This window comes from Rhynchophorus ferrugineus, unplaced genomic scaffold, assembly GCF_030347505.1.
Source record: "Rhynchophorus ferrugineus isolate W39M unplaced genomic scaffold, kcgeb_rfMv2 rfM3, whole genome shotgun sequence".
In the NCBI taxonomy this organism is placed as follows: Eukaryota; Metazoa; Arthropoda; class Insecta; order Coleoptera; family Curculionidae; genus Rhynchophorus; species Rhynchophorus ferrugineus.
In genome coordinates this window covers 25,221,250-25,240,829 of record NW_027472582.1, presented here as the reverse complement: position 1 = coordinate 25,240,829, position 19,580 = coordinate 25,221,250, and the positions used below count along the sequence as shown (strand labels likewise).

The window sequence follows — 19,580 nt, the reverse complement described above, 5'->3', positions numbered from 1 at the left end:
GGTAGAAAGGTATGTTCATCTATATTCTTAGATGTAGCACAAGGTTTTGACAAGACATGACGGCCTTGTTCAAAAGCTGACAATGTTGTGCAACACACAACTTTTGAAAGCTTACATTACAGCCAGCATGTTGTTTAGAGTCAAATAAAAACATGCCTACTTAACAATAAAAGAAGCTAATGTAGCTATACCACAAGGAAATGTATTGGGTCCAATTCTATACCTACCCTACACATGTGATATACCACAAATGGAAAACATCACGATGGCTACATTTGCTGATTGCACTGCGATTTGTGTTGACTGAGACAATAGCGAAAAAACACATGAAAATTACAACAGGCAAGTGTAAATATAAATAATTGGATCCAAACCTAGAAAATTAAAATGAACAAAAGTATCACGTAATATCAGACCTCACAAGCCCTAACAACAATAAATAATAATATCATTCTTAATACTAACAACGCTAAGTATCTCGGAATTAATCTAGATGTAAAACTTCGTTAGAAAGGACGTGTAAAAAAGAAAAGGAAAGAACCGGAATTAAAATATAAAAAAATATATTGATTAATTGGAAGAAAATCACAATTACCAGTACATCATAAACTGATATTATACAAGCAAGTCTTGAAAAATATCGAGATACGGATTGATTCCATGATGTGGGGATGTTCCATGAAAAGTAATGTAAACACAATACAAGTTTTCTAGAACAAAGCCTTGAGAAGTATTGCAGGAGCACCCAGATACTTCATGATACCGATTGTCACTCAGAAAATTAAGAAAGTCGCAAGAATACGTGAGGAACTACTCCATTCTTATGTCAATATCGATGTAATACTTCGATAACACCAGAAAAGGACACACATAAAAAAACAAACCTTTTGGTCTTGTGTAGTGTAGTGAGGTGCATTTAATATAAAAACAGTAATGTTTCGACAGAGTAGTTGGCAACGACTAATGATAGACAAATTAAAAACCAATATGAAAAACACATTTTGTTATTTTTTTATTCTCAATTGATTTTGGCCTCGACTGATTTATGCGTCAATTTGTCACCATGGATGAGATATAGATCTACCAATATATACCGAAAACGAAGCCAGTCGAAGCAGTTGCTGGTTCAGAAAGAAACAAATTTCGCATCGCAAATAAAAAGCAGATCAATTACAGGCTAGCATTAGCCGCCTTTTTCACCAGCTGTATGCTTATGGTATGTATTAAAATAGTCATATATGAATATTTCTACAGTCTTCCAGACTTTAACGTCTAGGAACGAATATTGATGATGGAGAAACGTTAGATCAAAAAGAAACATCAAGTAATATTATGTAGAAAAGTAAAATAATTTTGTAACTAAAAATCGCAATTTAATTGTCAGATCGAGAACTTTTCAAGCAAGGCTTGGTCAATGCACAGATAAGACAACTTCTATATAATCATTTTTAAATTTAATATTGTAATCTTAAAACTTTTTTAATGCTTTTTAAAATGAACTTCATCTTCTATTCCTGTAACATTTTTTACAGTATTACAAAAATTCGCAGTGCCTTATGTTTATCTCTGCTTTTATGTCTTATTAACTTACTCTGTTCTGTTACTTTCTGTTTCATATTATATATTATGACCTATTTTTCCTACTTTATACTTATCGCTTAAGCTGCTAGTTCTGCAGCGAGGGAAACCAAATTTATGATATATTTTCTTATGTATCCCAAGATATAACTAGATTTAGTGCAGCCTTTGTTATCATATTTTCACCATGTGTCTTTTTAGGCTTTACTGTACTACTTCAAAGACTTTGGTGTATGTCAAGATATACAGTAAAATACGAGGGAACTTTTATAAGTCAGTAACTCTTTGAAATTTTTTTTCGAAAAAAAAAAGTTTTATTTGCCAATACTTAAATATATTCAGTGTTTTTACATTTTTTATTTCTTCAAAATAATAGCTTTTTCTCAAAGCCGACAAAATAGGTGTTTAATTCGGTGATAACCTCTTCATTCGAATTAAATCTCTTAACACTCAGTCATTCCTTTAAATTTGTAACAAGAAAATAGTCACAGGTGGGGAAACGAGGAGAAATTTTATTGTCGCCAAATGTGGTCGTTCTACTATTTTCTAGATCGTTGTATAAAAATCGTTCATGCACAACACTGCATAATTCCCAAAAAAAATGTGGCCGACCGACAAAGGCCACTTGGCTTTTTTTGATACACATTTACCCGGGGAAACAGAATTCAGTAAACCACTTCTTAACCATTGAAATGAATGGTTCAGACTCCTCATAGTATTTATAAATTATTTCCTTGGTTTCGGTGACGTTTTTTTACAAGTACAAATAATTCTTAACCAGCATACGAGAAACTCTGTCCCACTTTGATTAAAATGCAAGAGGTTATCTGCTGCCAGTGGCTATTAAACACAAATTAAATTAAGACTCAAGTTATACTACTAAGAGGTAGTCCATTCATAGATGGTAGCTTAAGCAACTACACGGGAAAAGCAAAAAGTCAATGACAAACTACCCTCGTATAATTTTCCGCAAATTACGATAGTGTGAGGATTGATATTTCCATGAGGGCCCTGCATTTTTACTGTATTGTATTAAGCTTAAAATTTTTCAAGATGTTAGATTTTCTGAATAAATCGTTAATCTTTAATCATATTAAATATTAGGATTGAATTATATAAAATTACTCAAAATGTATGTTTTAGTATCTAATTTATTTTATAAAATTAAGGGTTTTGGTGTGGTTTTTTCAAAATCTTTTTTTTTTAGTTTTCTGTGGTAATCTGTAATAATTAATTCCCGATATTATTTATTTATGTAGCATCTATCCATGTATGAACGTAATCCTTTGTTCGAATTAGAAACATGAAGTTTTTTTCTGTTACGTAATTAACATTAACCTCTAAAGTTTCGTGTAGTGACTGTATCTGCTGATTAACGTGAGCTTCCAATGTAGGTACTCAGTTATCCATTCCTCTCAATTAATATCTCATTCTGAGTATCAATCATCACATCAAAAGAAAAGGAGACAACTCTAATAAATAACATATATTTGCTTGTTGTCAAAAAACGTTGTTTTCTATTAATATTAAAACCGCAGTATTGCAACTCTTAGATAAACTGAGCAGGACCCAAAGAACTTCACAAGGAACCAAACCATTCAATCATGTGTGCTTTGAAGTGTATTTAATTAACAGAACGGTGTTAATTAATACATGAACATTACAGCTATAGAGATTAAGTAAGGACAGATGGATTCTAAATATATGAATAGAGTTAAGTTATTGTAAAAACACATTCTATGTTAGTTGGTAACGAAAAATTAAAGAATAGTTAATTATTATATCAGTACACATCCAGTTTTATCCAAACTGGTTACTAGAAAGTCAGATGATTATTCCATATCAAGTTTTACATATTTATACACTTGTATATTATATTTGTAAATCATCACAAACACCCATGCATAAAGGACAATTAATATTGAATGAACAAAGTTTTTGGCAGCGATATAATTTTGATATGTTGCTAATTTCGTAATATAATATATCGTATAACCTAAACCAACGACTCGGATATGGACATAACATTAATTAAAGTTTTAAATGTATATACTATTTTACTAAAAACAACTCTACAATAAAAGAAGCTAAAGCAGGTGTACCACAAGAAAGTGTACTGGGACCAATGTTTTATATAGTTTACACCTGTGATATGCCACAAATGGAAAATATCACGATGGCTATATTTGCTGATGATACTGCGATTATAGCTATCGGAGACAATAGTGAAGAAGCCCCACGAAAATTACAACAGGCAAGTGACAATATAAATAATTGGACACAAGTTTGAAAAATAAAAATTAACGAAAGTAAATCTATACATGTGCAGTTCACCTATAAACAGGCCGTATAAGCACCAATAACATTAAATAATACTGTCATTCCATATAGCCCCAACGCTAAATATCTCGGACTGAATCTCGATGCAAAACTCCGCTGGAAGGAACATATAAGGAAGAAAAGAAACGAACTGGAATTGAAATATAGGAAAATGTACTGGCTAATTGGCAGAAAATCACAATTATCAGTACATAATAAATTGCTATACAAGAAAATACTGAAACCTATATGAACATACACAATTCAATTATGGGGATGTTCTGCAAAGAGTAACATAAATAATATACAAATTTTTCAGAACAAAGTCCTGAGAATTATTGTGGGCTCACCCAAATACTATAGGACTGATTACCTACATCGAGACCTTCAAATAACCACAGTCAGTCAAGAAATCAAGAGAATTGCAAGGGGGCATGAGGAAAGACTCCATTCTCATGAGAATATTGAAATATTGCAGTTTTTGGATATCACCAGAACAGGACACAGACTCAAAAGAATCAAACCATCTGATTTTGTGTAGTGTTGTGTAGTGAGGTGCATATATTAAAAAATACAGCAGTGACATGTATAAACATTATTTCACCAGAGACTGAGATAGGGCCGATGGGTCCTCCTAGTTATATACCTAGTTTTAAGTTATCATAAAGACAAATTGTAGGTTAGACGCAAGTAACATTGTATTAATCAAATAAAAAAAAAACTAAAAACAACAATACAAAAAAAAATGTATATTACTAACACCAATGTTTCATTTGCTATTTATGTATTATGGTAGAATATTTCATATACGTAGAACCAATAAAAGAACAAAAAACAAAGTAAACTCACTCAATAGAAGGGGGCACAGGGAGATCTTTATTAAATCCCTCCTTTCCCAATAACCAATATGTATCCATTGTTCCTTTCCCTTTAACTTCTGTTGGGCCACGAAATTCAATATGATAACCTCCTGCCTGTTCCAAACGAGACTTCGTTGCTTCAGACATATGTATTCTCCAAGCAGCTCCTGTAAATGTAATATTTATTTATAATTTTTTAAATAAATTCGCAATTTTTTTAATTCGTCTCTCCTTGCCTTTTATTTACATAGTAATTAATGGTTATTGATATTGACTTTCTGTGTTATATAACAATCTTTCATTGAAATAGAATTAATGTTTTAATTAAGTATTAATGTACAACTATTAGACAACCTAACCTAACTGTTTGATAGATTTGACACTTCTCTATATAAAATAATAGTTTTCTATTTAGTATTATTGTCCATGCTGATATTGCGTTGCCGTTGTTTGCGAAATAACAAAGATATAATTATATCACTTGACTGATTCCTCAAGCAGAATCAACTAAATACCTCGGAATATATCTATTGATAGGTTGAATTCGAAACACCATGTTAAAAAAAAGCAGAGCAGATTAGACTCTAGCAAAGTCAAGCAACTATACTGGTTAGTCGGATGTTACTCTAGACTTGACCTAAAATCAGATAGATTGGTTTATCAGTCACTCATAAAGCCTATGGGGTGCAGATACGGGGCTGCACTAAAACATCAGAGTAAAACATCAACCAGTAATCCAACGCACCCAAAACAAAGTTCTACGATTAATTATCAATTCTTATCGCTACTTATCCAACGGAGAGCTGAACGATGACCTGCAGTGATCCAAGAACTCGCGTTAAATCATGATATAAGATTGCTAAATCACAGCAACGTGGAAGTAATACAACAGTAATATGTTAACACGCGATGGAAAAGTTACAAAAGCAGGGAAATGGTTAACAAACGAATTGACTGAAAATGTAATTTCATCCTTTTCAACGTTGTGGTCTTATTGTTTTTCTGACATAAAAAAGAAGAGTTCTTGGTAGCTTATTATTTACCATAATCTCAAGAACAAAAGGTCATGAGCTAGTTTAAGGAAGCCTTGTCTAATTCGAATGAAACTGTTACTATACTTGTCTGGTCACATCAATTAAACAAATTGAATGAAGAGTCGTTCCCAAAATAAATCAGCAACAATAACCACTAGAATTTTGTTAATACTTTTTTAAAGTAAAAAAAAAATAAGCACCTAATAAAATTAAAAATCTAGAATTGTACTGAATAATTGTACTGAAATCAGTAAAAATATTGCTTATACTACGTATTTTTATCAAAAGATATCGCGGATCAAAATACTTGAAAACACCTAATATTATTTGTGTTATTTTATTTCCATTATGTTATATTTTATCATCTATTTATACCTTAGCGTATAACAGTCCAAAATACCCTTTGTATAATATTCAATTTTATATTAGCTTAAATTTAATTTTATAGACTTCATTATTTTTATAGCTTAAGGGCTAAGTAGGGCCTTTTAGCCGTTGAATCATGTACCTGTAGATTCCATCCTAGAAGCCGTATTTACGGTATCCCCAAAGAGACAATAACGAGGCATCGTGAGACCGACTACTCCAGCGCAGCAGGGACCTGTATGAAGTCCGATCCTTAATCGAAGTGGTGTGCTGGGTAAATGTCGAATACAAAACGTTCCACTCTGGTGCAACAAGTCTAGAGCCATAGTAGCAATCTGAAAAATATTAATAATAATTATTATCACTACATAGTATAAAACAAAGTCGCCTTTTCTGTCCCTATATCCCTATGTGCGCTTAAATCTTTAAAACTTCGCAACGGATTTTGATGCGGTTTTTTTCAATAGATAGAGTGATTCAAGAGGAAGGTTTATATGTATAATACATGCATAATATATTAAGGCAACATTGCTAATTTTAGAGGTTTCTAACGTGATGTCGTAAATTAACCTATTTTTTTAGGCTTATTTAGCAATTAGCAAAAACGCTGCCTAACCCTACGAGTTAGATCAAATTAATGTACTACAGTATTGTACACCATAAAAAGGTCTACAAAAAAGTCCGCGATGGTATATGTTTATCTTTTAGGGATAACCCGCATTAACCATTTTTATTGTTTACTTTTTACGTGAGAAAATGGCTTATTTACGAAGCTATTTTAAGCAATACGGCATTAATCCTTATCGAATTAAGTACCTTAAATACAGTGTGCAATTAATATAGATCAATATGGTTCCTTACAGCATGTAAATTAAACAAATATTTTCGGAGATATTACAAATTTAAAATTTGCGTTTAAAAATGTGTAATGTAATAAAAATTGTATGAATTTAGATATTCCAAAGACAGCAGGAAATCTTCATAGTAAGTATAGGGGAAGAGGAATTGTTTTATTCCAAATTTAATGCGTGCAGGCCAAGGGCAGTAATGAATGAACCAAAAATACTGAATCGATTTTAATCATGTTTTCATTGAGTGACATAGGCATATATATTTTATGCCCGTGCAAATCGGAGCGGGCCGCTATGTTTTTATATACAACGTTCATATTTTTTCTGTAGTGTATTTAATTTAGTATCAGCATTGCACCCGTGCGAAGCCGGGGCGGGTCGCTAGTTATAAGATAAATAATATTGTAAAGTTATTACTAAGATAAATTTTGTCTCACAAACATTAAATTATTTTTTTGTACTCTAAGATTTAAACAATCTTTTGTGATGCGTAAGTATTTTTCATAATAAACTTAATTTTATATTCTATTTTATATCTTATTCTTATTCTTCTAATCTTATTTATTAATCAGGCCGGATGTATACGTTTTACTAGCGTTTGGAATTATCGAACAAAAGCAATTGATATTCGTAAAACATTAAAACCATTATATAGTGCAAAAAGTAGTTTAATGACGTAATTTAAAATAATTTAATGAAATTTCAATTTAATATAATTAATGACGTTTAATAAGGCATTGTGCTTGATTTACCTTACATTAGCCGTAAATAATCGCAATATATTGCTTCAATAATAGCTCTATTAAGTTTTGTTCCATCAGTATTCAACAAATGAAAACCCGATCCGTTAAATTTTTGTAGAATAGTGACCGTTAGGTTAACAAGAAACTTGCAGTAACACATGCTAGTCCATATTACTTACTGATCTACTTCAATTCAACGATATTTTAGTGTATTTTCAATTAAAATTAAATGAGTATAATCAGGTTTTAAATATAAATTTTCAGATTATCTATGATAACATAAGTTGCAAACTTGAAATAAACAATATAAGCTAATTTTTCTGCCAAAAAATGATTTAAAAATTTGCCAAATTACGAACTTTCAAGAGAGAAATTAAAAAGTAGGTACTTCCACACAAAAAATAATGTACAAATAAAATAATGAACAAACATGTGTTTTAGTACTGCAAATTGTGTATAAAATTACTAAAGTGTATGAGTCAAGACCGCATTTATCTTAAATTTAAATAAATATAATTATTGTATATCTGGAAACACTTAATTAGTACTTAATTCAAAAAAAAAATTAAAATAGAAACCTTGGAAGATTGCTGTGGATTTAATCAAAAAAGGCGATTTTCCAACATGATGCCACTTGACTACATATTGCATTTATTTAACAATGACAAAAATTAGCTGGCTTTTCAAAACATTCAAGGATGACCGCGAAACCGTCAAGAATCAGACGCATGATCGTCGGCCGCGAACCAGCATCAAGCCAGGCAACAATCGCCGCGTAGAACAACTCATTTTGGAGGACCATAGGATGAATCTTGGAGACATTTCAGCTGAACTCGCATCAGTATTGATAGTGTAGAGTCTATCATCCACCAACGCCTTCAATATCGCAAAATAACGGCGCGATGGGTTCCTAAACTGTTGATCTTCGGGCAAAAATTTACGCGGTTGAGAAGTTTGTCGCCGCTTGTTGACGCGATACGAGGCGGAGGAGGACGTCGATTTCCTATGCACCCAACGTACCATTAATGCTGCATACTATTCTAAGCTTCTGAAGACACACGTGAAACCCACTCATCGCTCGAAACGGAGGAGCACTCCAGCACGAAGTGCCATTCTTGTACAGGATAACACGGGCCCTCATACCGCGCGTCTCACACTCGATACAATATTGGAATTAGGGTAGAAGGTACGGAACACACCCCCGACAGTCCGGATTTATCACCCTGCGACTACCACATGTTTAGACCACTAAAAGAAGCCCTCGGAGGTCAAAGCTTCATCACCGACGACGAGGTAGAGGAGTTCATGCGCACAGGGCTGTCCGAGTTGCCCAAGGAATTCTTACCGGCATCAAAAAAATTCCAGAAAGATGCACAAAAGGCGTAACTAGTGAGGGGAAATACCTAAAAAAAACTGCAAATTTATACAGTATTTTTGTAATTTTTTTCAACAGTAAATAAGTATTTATCGCGATTATATTTGAACCACCCTCGTACTAGGATTGTAAATAATCATAATCATATTCTGAAAATGTCCTTACTAATTCACTTTCCTTATATTTCATGATCGTTTATAAAAACATATTGTCTATAATAAAATATAATACATCTTTAAAATATCATATTTTATGGAATTGTAATTGACAATTTGAAGAGGGTAAAAAGGTTTTTCAAATTTTTATTTTCCATCTTGCTTTTATCAATCTAGATATTTATCCCGTATTTATTTCCGTTTAAACATAAATATAAAACATTTTAGGTGTATTTTATATACACGAGTATTTACATAAATATCTATAAATTTTATTTTTGTTTGATATGTTGTTTTGGATGTAAACGATACACCCTTAATTTCGGTTTAATATTTATAGTCTTTTTTTAATGTGTTCTTAATTATTTATTACTGAAATCTAATATGAGTCTCCTAAATAGGATGGAGACATAGCTGGTAATAACAAATAAAGTTATCACTGTACTGAGTATTACAAAACTTAACCATGCGCTTGAATTTCAGAGAGGCATGCTTGAATATTAAAGCCGCTATAACGACTATATTTCAAAATCTTAAGTAAAAATAATTTCAAGTGCCCAAAAAATAATGATTAACAAATATTCTTCATATTTATATTTGTGTATACCTCACTATTCTTTAGTCATGTGTTGATAACTACACCACAAGGATAAATCCGTATTTTTGTTGTTATATTTTAAAGCAACTTTTTGTCAACTGGGGTTTATTTGGATTGACTCTACTCTCTTTACTGTGAGCTTCGAACCACGGTTCTCGGTATTAAGTCTACCGACGGATGAGTGACCAACTTAGAAATCATCTCAAAAGGTATACGGTCTTACCAAGCCTGGTTACCGGCGTGATTGGCATCATCTTCCTTGTTGGACTTTGCTCTCTTGCCTTCTGGGCAATCACAAACCTCAATTTACAGTCATGCCGCACCAGAATTCGCGCCCGCGGCTATCATAACAATAGTATGACCGTCCTGTCGCCTTAACCACTGTATCAACCAAGCCGGTAACAATTTATTTAATTATTTTTTGAATCGTATAACGTTGAAATTAAGAATGTTATTGATTATACCCTATAAAATGTAATTAAAATCTAGAAAATATTATTGAAAATACAATTCTGATTATAACCTAATTAAATATTAAATAATTTCCTTAATTGTTAAATGCTAAAATATCTGCAATATATATTCTAGGCAAGTATAACACAGCATAATAAATATATTTGTTATCCCCGATATTTTTACGGACTTGCATATCATCAAGTCCTGACTCTTCGAATATATTCGTGAAGATATTGAATTGGGTCTGGCTCTTACGAATTTAGCGTATTTTATATTTAAAATAGTTAACATTTTAATACAGCTATTTAACACTCGAATTATTACTGTTTGTTATCTGATTGAAATTGGCTTTCTGCGCATTCGGAAAGATCAGTTTATGTAAAAGAGAATATAAATATAGCACTAACGTGTTTTGTTACAATAAAACAAAAAAGAAATATCGCAGTCTGTGCCAAAAAGGTGTAGAGTGATTGTATGAGATTATATAGTCTATTCAAAACAGTAGCGACCCACGTCATCAATATTTGGCGGTCGAAAGTTGTAAATTCATTTTACAGTCAGAGAATATTTTCCTTCTCATTTTATTGTAAATAAGAATAAATGGAATGCTGTTTGACAAGTTCGAAAGTGTAACATAAACTAGCCTGCAAAAGTCGTCCGTTTGTCAAACGTCTGCAAACTTCTTCAAAATATTATAATTACAGCTTATAAACCGGAACGCGTTGTTTTAACTGTTCGAAATTGTGTTAGCGAATGTGAAAGCTTTATGTGCATGTGTGTTCAGAATATACGCGAACGTTTGGTTAAAATATATGGCCAGGGAAATAATATAAACTGTTTTGCAGATATAGCAAATGCATTAAGGAAAATGCAGTGATTAAATCTAGTTTTACCAAGAAAGATGTATACAGGTAGTAACATAACATAATAAGGAGAAATACAGTAATATCAATGATTTTACGAGAAAACATAGCATCGAAGGAAACAAAAACTAAGCGTAAAAGGCAAATATGCTCTCTAATGAAAGTATGTAATGTATACATGTATAAGTATACATTACTCAGATATACAATTGTTAATTAGGTGGATTAGGCCTTCGGGGCATACATAAAAAACGCGTCTACAGCTCTACCTATACTAGTGTCGAAAAAAGTTTAATGTAAACATAATAACAACTCTAACCCCTAAATTATTGTGGCTGTATAATTAATTGTAGTGTTAAATTCTTCGATAATATATGCACTAGATTTACTATAATGTTAAAATAAATTATATTAGATAACATTTTTGTTTAATTATTTTATTTAGCTTAGAATTTTGTTATATGTCAAAGTCAAAATGTATTAAAACACAAAGTTGATGCGGCAACATTGCATCATCAATTCAGATCACGTAGGTTCACTGCTGTTTTGAATTTGACTTATATATATTTGCCGTTTGATTTGATTATATATTGAAAGAATAAATACATTTTATAGAATGATGGTTGATCATAATATATGGTTTGCATATCTCGTAATAAGTTATAGTATAAATAGGATAGTAACATGTCAAATGGCCGCTAGATTTTTAAAAGACATTGTTCTCAAAAAAATATAAAAGAAAAGTTTAAAAAAAGGTGTTTCACTAAAATAGCAAAGCGATTATCAATAACTTTCATTAAAAAATATATTTAAGTAAGTAGTCTTATTTTAAAAGAGCTAGGCGCAAAAAACCTTTTCATTGCGGAAATGCATTCTCCCATATTTCAAATATATTTACAACTTAAAACTCATCGCAAATTTCAGCGAATTAAACCATAAATTGTTACAACATTTTATTCTTCAGATCTAGCTTCATTTGAGCGCGGAAAAATGTGTTCACCGGATTTTGACAGAATTCCGAACTTTGATTTCACATGTGCAATAATAAATTAAAATCTTGAACTAGTATATTATAATTAAAGGAGCTTATATTGAAGAAATTGAATATTGAAGAAAATGTATTAAACAATCTTGTATTTCTTGTTTCTATCTATATGCTGTTGTGGCGACCGCCACGACCCTTTAGGCCACCACGAATTCATCAACAAGTACAAAGGTTGGCAACGCCGGTCGATTGAGACCATGCAGTTCCAGGCTATAAAGGACCATCACGACGACGTCTCGCTCCCTTTTCTTTTCTCTATCCCCTTGTAATAGTACCACTTCAACAGCGCTACCGTACTTCCTCTACCTAAACTAATATCCTGTCAATTCTCCCGTCGACCACATGTATAATTTAATATTAAAATAAACAGTATTTCTCCAACCAATGTTTTCAGTTTTCGTGCAAATTCCTTCCAAAAATAGTAGTGAGTGTTCTGACAAATAATCGCAGCGGCAGCCGCACGTTTCGACCGACTGACCGACCCGACGAACATTCATTCCTATACTATGATTTTTCAAAACTAGTTACTCTAAAATTATTGAACAAATTCTTCTTTTGGTGTCAAACCTAGCAGAATATTAAAAGTTAAAATACAGTGAGATTTTATTAATATCTATTATTACTTTACTCATAACATATACAAGAAACAATCAAAATGAATGGGGAACAAGACATAAAAGTAACAAACAAAATAAAATGATACAAATATACATAATGATATTTTATTAAATACTTGGAAGTCTGGGACGACTAATAAATATAAAATTTTATGTATGAAGTATACGATCAATAAAATTTTGATCTCAAGAAGTATAACTGTTCTGTGACAATATTTATCATCTTCAACGGTCTAAATATACTATGTCATCAAAATTAATATAAAAATCACGTCATAAATATCGAACTATACCCCATATACTGATTTTTACAAACAAATAAGTACGTTACCCAGTGTACAAATTATTCCAATAATGGTGACAAACGATCTGACATGAACATATAGAACAATTTGCGTAATAGAGATGTCAATATTGATAGTGAGAAGGCGACGATATGCTCCACCACGTATTATTGCAATTTTAATATCACTAATGGAAATTGGAATATAAAATAGTCTACATCAATTATATTATATACTTCCTTTAAATAATGATGGAATAAATTGATGTAAATTTATTGAAATTTATATTTAACTAACATTATTAGATATTAGTTAAATAACAATATTATTTTTAAACACATTAATCAATTATAATATGTGTTTTTTTATCGTCGATATTTATGATTTTCGATTCTGATTTGATGATTGATTTTGATTTAATTGTTGACGGTGGATAGTTTGGTCTTTTGAACAACTGTTTTCCAATACCATCAAACCTTTAGCATCATCTTTCTTGGCGTTTATGTAGGTGCTGCAACAGCTTCGGAAGCATTTCCAAGCATCGACCGAGATCTTTCTAACACATTATTGTCCATCCGTTGTCAATGCCCGTAATTATTCGGTTAAAAAATAGCCCGATATCATTTCTTTTTAGCAACAATTCACAATTCAATCGATTCACCTGCTTCATTAAAATTTTTACTGTGAACCCAAGTATCGAGTTTCCTTTATTATCCAATTTCACTTTAAAATTATTTTATGATAGATAATTAGTTCCGTAGCGATGTCGAGATTAAATATGTCACTATACTTCAATATGCTATAAGCTGTAATACAATCATAGCTAAAACATATATTTTTATTTCTGCATCTATTGTCCTGGATGTACATATAACTAGAAATTATATTTGTCTATTGTTTCAGCTAACTTTGATATAATTATCCGCTGTACAACGCAGTAAAGGTTCCTAGACATAAATTAAAGTTATTGAAGCATGCATAATATTACCAGATGTATTTACGTAATGTACAATATATCAACCCTAATTACATTACGTTCCAAAGGATATCATAATATAACGTAAGTTATATAATAATATTAAAATCATGAATTATCGTATTAAATTGTTTTAAAATTATTAGTTTATCAGGAAGCTGTTATTTACCATTGTATTTAAGTCGACTTTTCTTCAGTCAAGTATATACTTTCTTGGTCTATGACCTTTCACAATTTTTTAGCGGAGCGATTATTTTATCAGCGAATTTTTTAGAGAAATGAGAAAGAGAATGAACTCAGACAGGTTCACTTTTCAGGTCTCCGTTAAATCAAATTTAATCCATTAAGGGAACTTTGCAAGGAGCAAAACAAATTATATAAGTTAAATGCGTTAATGTTCTAATATAGTTTATGTATATGTTGAAAAAATAGTATTATTTTAAATTATGGACGAGCTCCTAAATATTTACATATTCAATGGTATATTATAAAATATAAGTAGTTTTAGTGGAACAATTTTACTAATTTTCACACTTCGATGACGCTGAACGCCCTGATTACAAATTAATAGTTACTCCAAAAAACATTAGAACAGTTTGTAAAATGTGTCTGTGAAAATATAAGAAGAGGTTATGTAAGAAACCGTAAAATCTCAGAGGTTAATTCATAATTTTATACGATACGATAATCCGATCATATGTACGATGTTTTAAGTGGGCTACATAGTTGGAGTATTTCTTGGGTTAATAGTCTTACATCAACATTTATGACGTCAGAATGTCGCAATGTTACTGCATTAACTTAAAATTTTGATTTACGTTTATCGGTAACGTCTAATTATTATCACTAATGTTTTGAAGAATTCTATAGACATTTCACAACAGGGTCGATCCTTATCAACACAACCGGAATTTTATAAACTGATATTCTGATTTGAATTCTAACAGACAGAAATCTGTCTCTTTTTAACGAGGAACACTTAACTGTTAAAATGAGATGGAAAAATCTGATTCCAGTCTAAAACTAATTTTACATTTTTACAAACTGCATTGGGCATTGGCAGTATATTCGAAGTCGACCTATGACGTGCATTGGCTGTTTTATTGGAGGAGCTATATATGTAAATTTTAGATTCACTATTACACTAAATAACTACAAAATCAAGGTCATCCAAAACAGTAAAAAAAGGATCGTTATGTAGGAGCATAATAATTTTTTTTGTTTTAAAAATTGAATGAATTTAACGTTACGAAGCTTATTAAAAGTTTACCGATATAAATCGTAGCCATCTTAGTACACCGCAATATCATGATATGCTTTATCGTAAAATCGTTTAGATATTAGCACTCAATATTGTATCAGCATTTCGTCCTAAAGATGACGATGATGGCAAAGATATTCGACTTATTCAATATTCAAAATATTTTTCCATATTTCTGAAAACGTTGCTCTATTGTATAGAGAGGTTGGCCTCGGTTCTCACACTTCTTCAGCGTTTCTAAATCGTGTCCTAACCAAACCAATACACCGATTCGAACAACTGGTAATCAGAAGGCTCTTGTGAGTAAACTGGGTGCGACAGAACTAGCCATTCAAGTTGCAAAAGCGTATCCTTCAAAACTTTTGTTACGTGTGGCCACGTGATTTCATGCAAGAGAATAAATTTGCATCTATTACTCGCCATTAACACTATTTTTCAACGTCAACCACAATACGCCATAGATTTCATCTTTTCTTCAGAACAGAACTCTTCTTTATTGCTTGCCAAAAAAAAACAGAGTTGAAATTACTCTTTTTCGAGCTCTAACATAGAATCTAGACATAAGAAAAAAGGTTTTATTAAGTGTTTAGCTGTCTGAAATTATATGTCTTGTAATTTATATGACTTTCAAATGTGTTAGTTTCTCAGGCTGCTCATTGTCATTGACACATTTTGAAATTATTGTAACCAAAACCGAGAATTGAAATATCACGAACCTGCTTTACTATAAGTTCTTAAAAGCAGATATCTTAAAATCCAACAATAAAATTAAGGAATTATTAATACCTGTGTACTCTGAATAACTCAATAATACAAATGGAACTATTAGTTTATATAGAGAAATATAATGAATAAGCGATTTTAACAGTTAGGTTAGATTACTAACATTTATTGATATTAAGTAGTGAATTAAGCACCTAGTATAAACATAATTTTTATAAATAATTTAGGCTGATAAATAATTTAGGCTGATAAATAATTTTTAGCATCAAATTCAAAATATATGACAGTTTACATGCTTGTTTTTTTTAATTGTAAGTATTCTTTGATTATCTCCTTTAATAACTCGTAAGCATTAATAAGAATTATTACAGTCTTCATTTATATTTGACTCATACTCAAGCTCAAATAACTTTTAAATAAAGTTGGACCTTATAGATCATACAGTAAAATGGTGAACTTAAGTCATCTAAATGTATTCTTGTTCCTTTCGATGAATTCAAAATTATATTGTTTTTCTCATTTGAGAAATTTTAGTTATATTATCCATAGTAATATTCAATAGAGCTGTAATACAATTAAAGCATTTCCAACGAAAATTCTAGCGGCTTAATATTTAATAGTTTTAATATTTACCTCCCTGGTGCATCTTACTGGCAAGAACGAGCCCACATTATCACACTCCTGTTCAAAGTTATTGATTAGATATATAATATCTATTGACTGACTATTTATTGACCTCGGCATTTTCAACCAGGGTAATTACAAATATTAAGTACAAATTTATGCCAAAACAATATTTGCTGGTTTAATAAGAGATTATATTGTCAATAAAGTTTTGAAGAATTTTAAAGACATTTGACAAACGGATGTCTTTTTGGCAGGCTGATTTGATTACATGTTCGAACCTATCAGACAGAATTGTATCTCTTTTTAACTAGAACAAAATGAGAAGATAAATATGACCTGATATTCAAACGAACTTACAAATTGTAATAGGCAATATATTCTACATCTGGATATTAGAGCGCACTCCTATTTTAGATAGACTATTCAATGAATTGTCAATAATATTAAAAGAAAATTATGTTTTGCAGTCTGATTTAAATACAAGTTAGAACGTATCAAACAGTATTGTATTTCTTTTTAAACAGAATAAAATGAGAAGCAAAATATTATCTGGTATTAAAATGAATTTACAAACTGCAATACAGTATACATCTTGATGACGTCAGTTCACTACTATTTTGGATAGAATATTCTTAATTTTTATGTTCAAAAGGATTTCTAACTATAATAAATTATTAGAGAAAATGTCTGAAAATGTTTGTGAATAAAATATAGCAATATTCGTGTTTCGTTGCTACAAACAAATATTTTTATAGTAACGGAAGCCCCCGGTAGTATTTTTTCTGCTTTACTAACTAACCGAGGTATTACATTTCCTCCGTGTTTTTTTTGCCGAAAAAAGATGTCAAATTCCATTTATTAAAAGCAAATTTGTTCTTGCCCGAGGCTTAGTGGAGTTAAAAAATGGAACGAAAGAGATTTTTCCATTTTCTTTTGGCGTGTTTTTGCTCGAGTCCTCTGATGCACGTCATTTCATAAAATAATAATTTTGTCCCACGTGAGGGTTTGTTAGGGAGATAGAAAATTCGAAAACTGCTGGAAGGGAGATGTAGCGTATTTATTGGAATAGACAGGAAATGTATTTGAAATGTTACGGAAAGATGCTTTTCGGAAATCTGTAAATGGCAATACATTTTAATACAATATTATTGAATAAACATTCTTATATAATTAATTTATGCTTACCTTATTTCTTTTATAAAATTTATAATAAATTAGGTATGTGAAATAAAGAGTACAAGGAAATTTTATAGCTTAAAATTATTTTTTTAATTTGTAATTTGTTTTGAGAACGATAAACAACCATTTTTCTGTCTCTAGGATCATTAGTTAAGTTTGACACCTCTATATTTAAGTAAACGCTGTATGATTAGGCCTTAATAGCTTTTTCCTAGTAGTAATTTTATTAAAAAACACCCGATATTTTATTTTTTAAATACATGATAGAATAGATTGTATTATAGGCCTATAATATACAATTTCCAATAGTTATTTTTCTCATTATCCTTTATTACTTACTGAACTTTTTAGCGTCGACATATGTGGTTCCAAGTTTATACGAAATGTTGACAGTTTAAATAAATTTCAATATAACTAATATGGGTAGAGTATATAATAGTATTTTGTGAAGTTCACTAATTTTTTTTTCAGTGTTCTATTGGAAAATATTGGTACCGTATTTATTAACTAATAATTCTCCATCCAATTCTATAACTTTTTCCAATATCTTTCTGGCAATATGGCAATACCGTATTGAAAGAAAAATGTTACTCATCAGTTATAGCGATCAGCGATCCATTCTCTCAATTCTTTGCTATTTGAAAGCCGTGTGAAAGCCATAGTTCGTATATGTATCTTTTTTAATTTTGATCAAGAAAATCTTCAAACATATCTATATTTATTTTGTGAATTTGGCAGTATCTGCGTGGATAAGTCGATATGAATATGCGGAAGAGTTTAGTGTGGGTATTCATAGCAAGTTAATTATATGAGCTGCAGCAGTAGGAGAACCTATGTGTTGCATTGACTACTTCAATAGAAATCCAACTGCCGGAAGCTTACTTTTCCTATTGAAAAATGATTAAAAAGTATTGAAAATGTTAAAGAAGGATATTAACTGATATTTTTGAAATATGTTTTTCTGGTCATGTAATATAACTTAAAATAACTTAAACATGTAAAGATGGAAGTTCAAATAGAGGGAAAATATTATAGCTAATTTATCTCGATTGCAATTAGTGTAATTTAAACCAGTTAAAACAACAACACGCATATAGAAAATATTCCTAAATATTATACTCTTTTATGTTAATTTATACAACTTATTATACAATATTGAATTTGCAAAGTTTCCAAATTTAATGTTTTGTGCTTTTAAAGCTAAAATACTTGATAAGTAGACCAAAAAAGAACACCTTCTCCTTCCTTTCTTATATTAGACATTTTAGAATAATTTAACAGCTATATATCTTAAATCCATAATAGTGCGTGAAACTGTAGTCCACTCTGCTTAAATATAAATCATCTTAAGATTATTTAAAGTAAGTTGTATTGAGATATACTTTACCAACATTATAAAAGTAATAACGTAACGCTATATATTTAGACCGCTTCTTCGGAACAGAACCGCTTATCTACTAAAATGTTACATAGTTTAAAACTAAATAATAACTCCATGGAGGAATATCTAGACTCTAACAGTGAATGTTGTAAAACCTCTCGTTCAGCACTTTCATTTTCAGTAATTTCATGAAATAAATGCCTAATATCGCAATTCCTTTCTCTTTTTTGAACTGGTTATATTTCCAGGAAAAGGTTATTTAAAATATATATTTTCTAGTTTTGGTAGC

At 30.8% G+C, this 19,580-nt stretch overlaps 1 protein-coding gene across 1 annotated transcript in view; it reads right to left on the bottom strand.

Annotated features, from left to right (window-relative positions):
- The window catches only part of LOC143192913 (retinal guanylyl cyclase 2), a 190,139-nt gene that overhangs the window by 18,732 nt on the left and 151,827 nt on the right, over positions 1–19,580 (bottom strand). Inside the window, exons 16-17 of the mRNA XM_076398735.1 lie at positions 6,300–6,492; positions 4,747–4,924 (exon numbers count right to left, since the gene is read on the bottom strand). Coding sequence (XP_076254850.1) covers positions 4,747–4,924; positions 6,300–6,492 — 371 coding nt within the window. The remainder of the gene's footprint in view (positions 1–4,746; positions 4,925–6,299; positions 6,493–19,580) is intronic.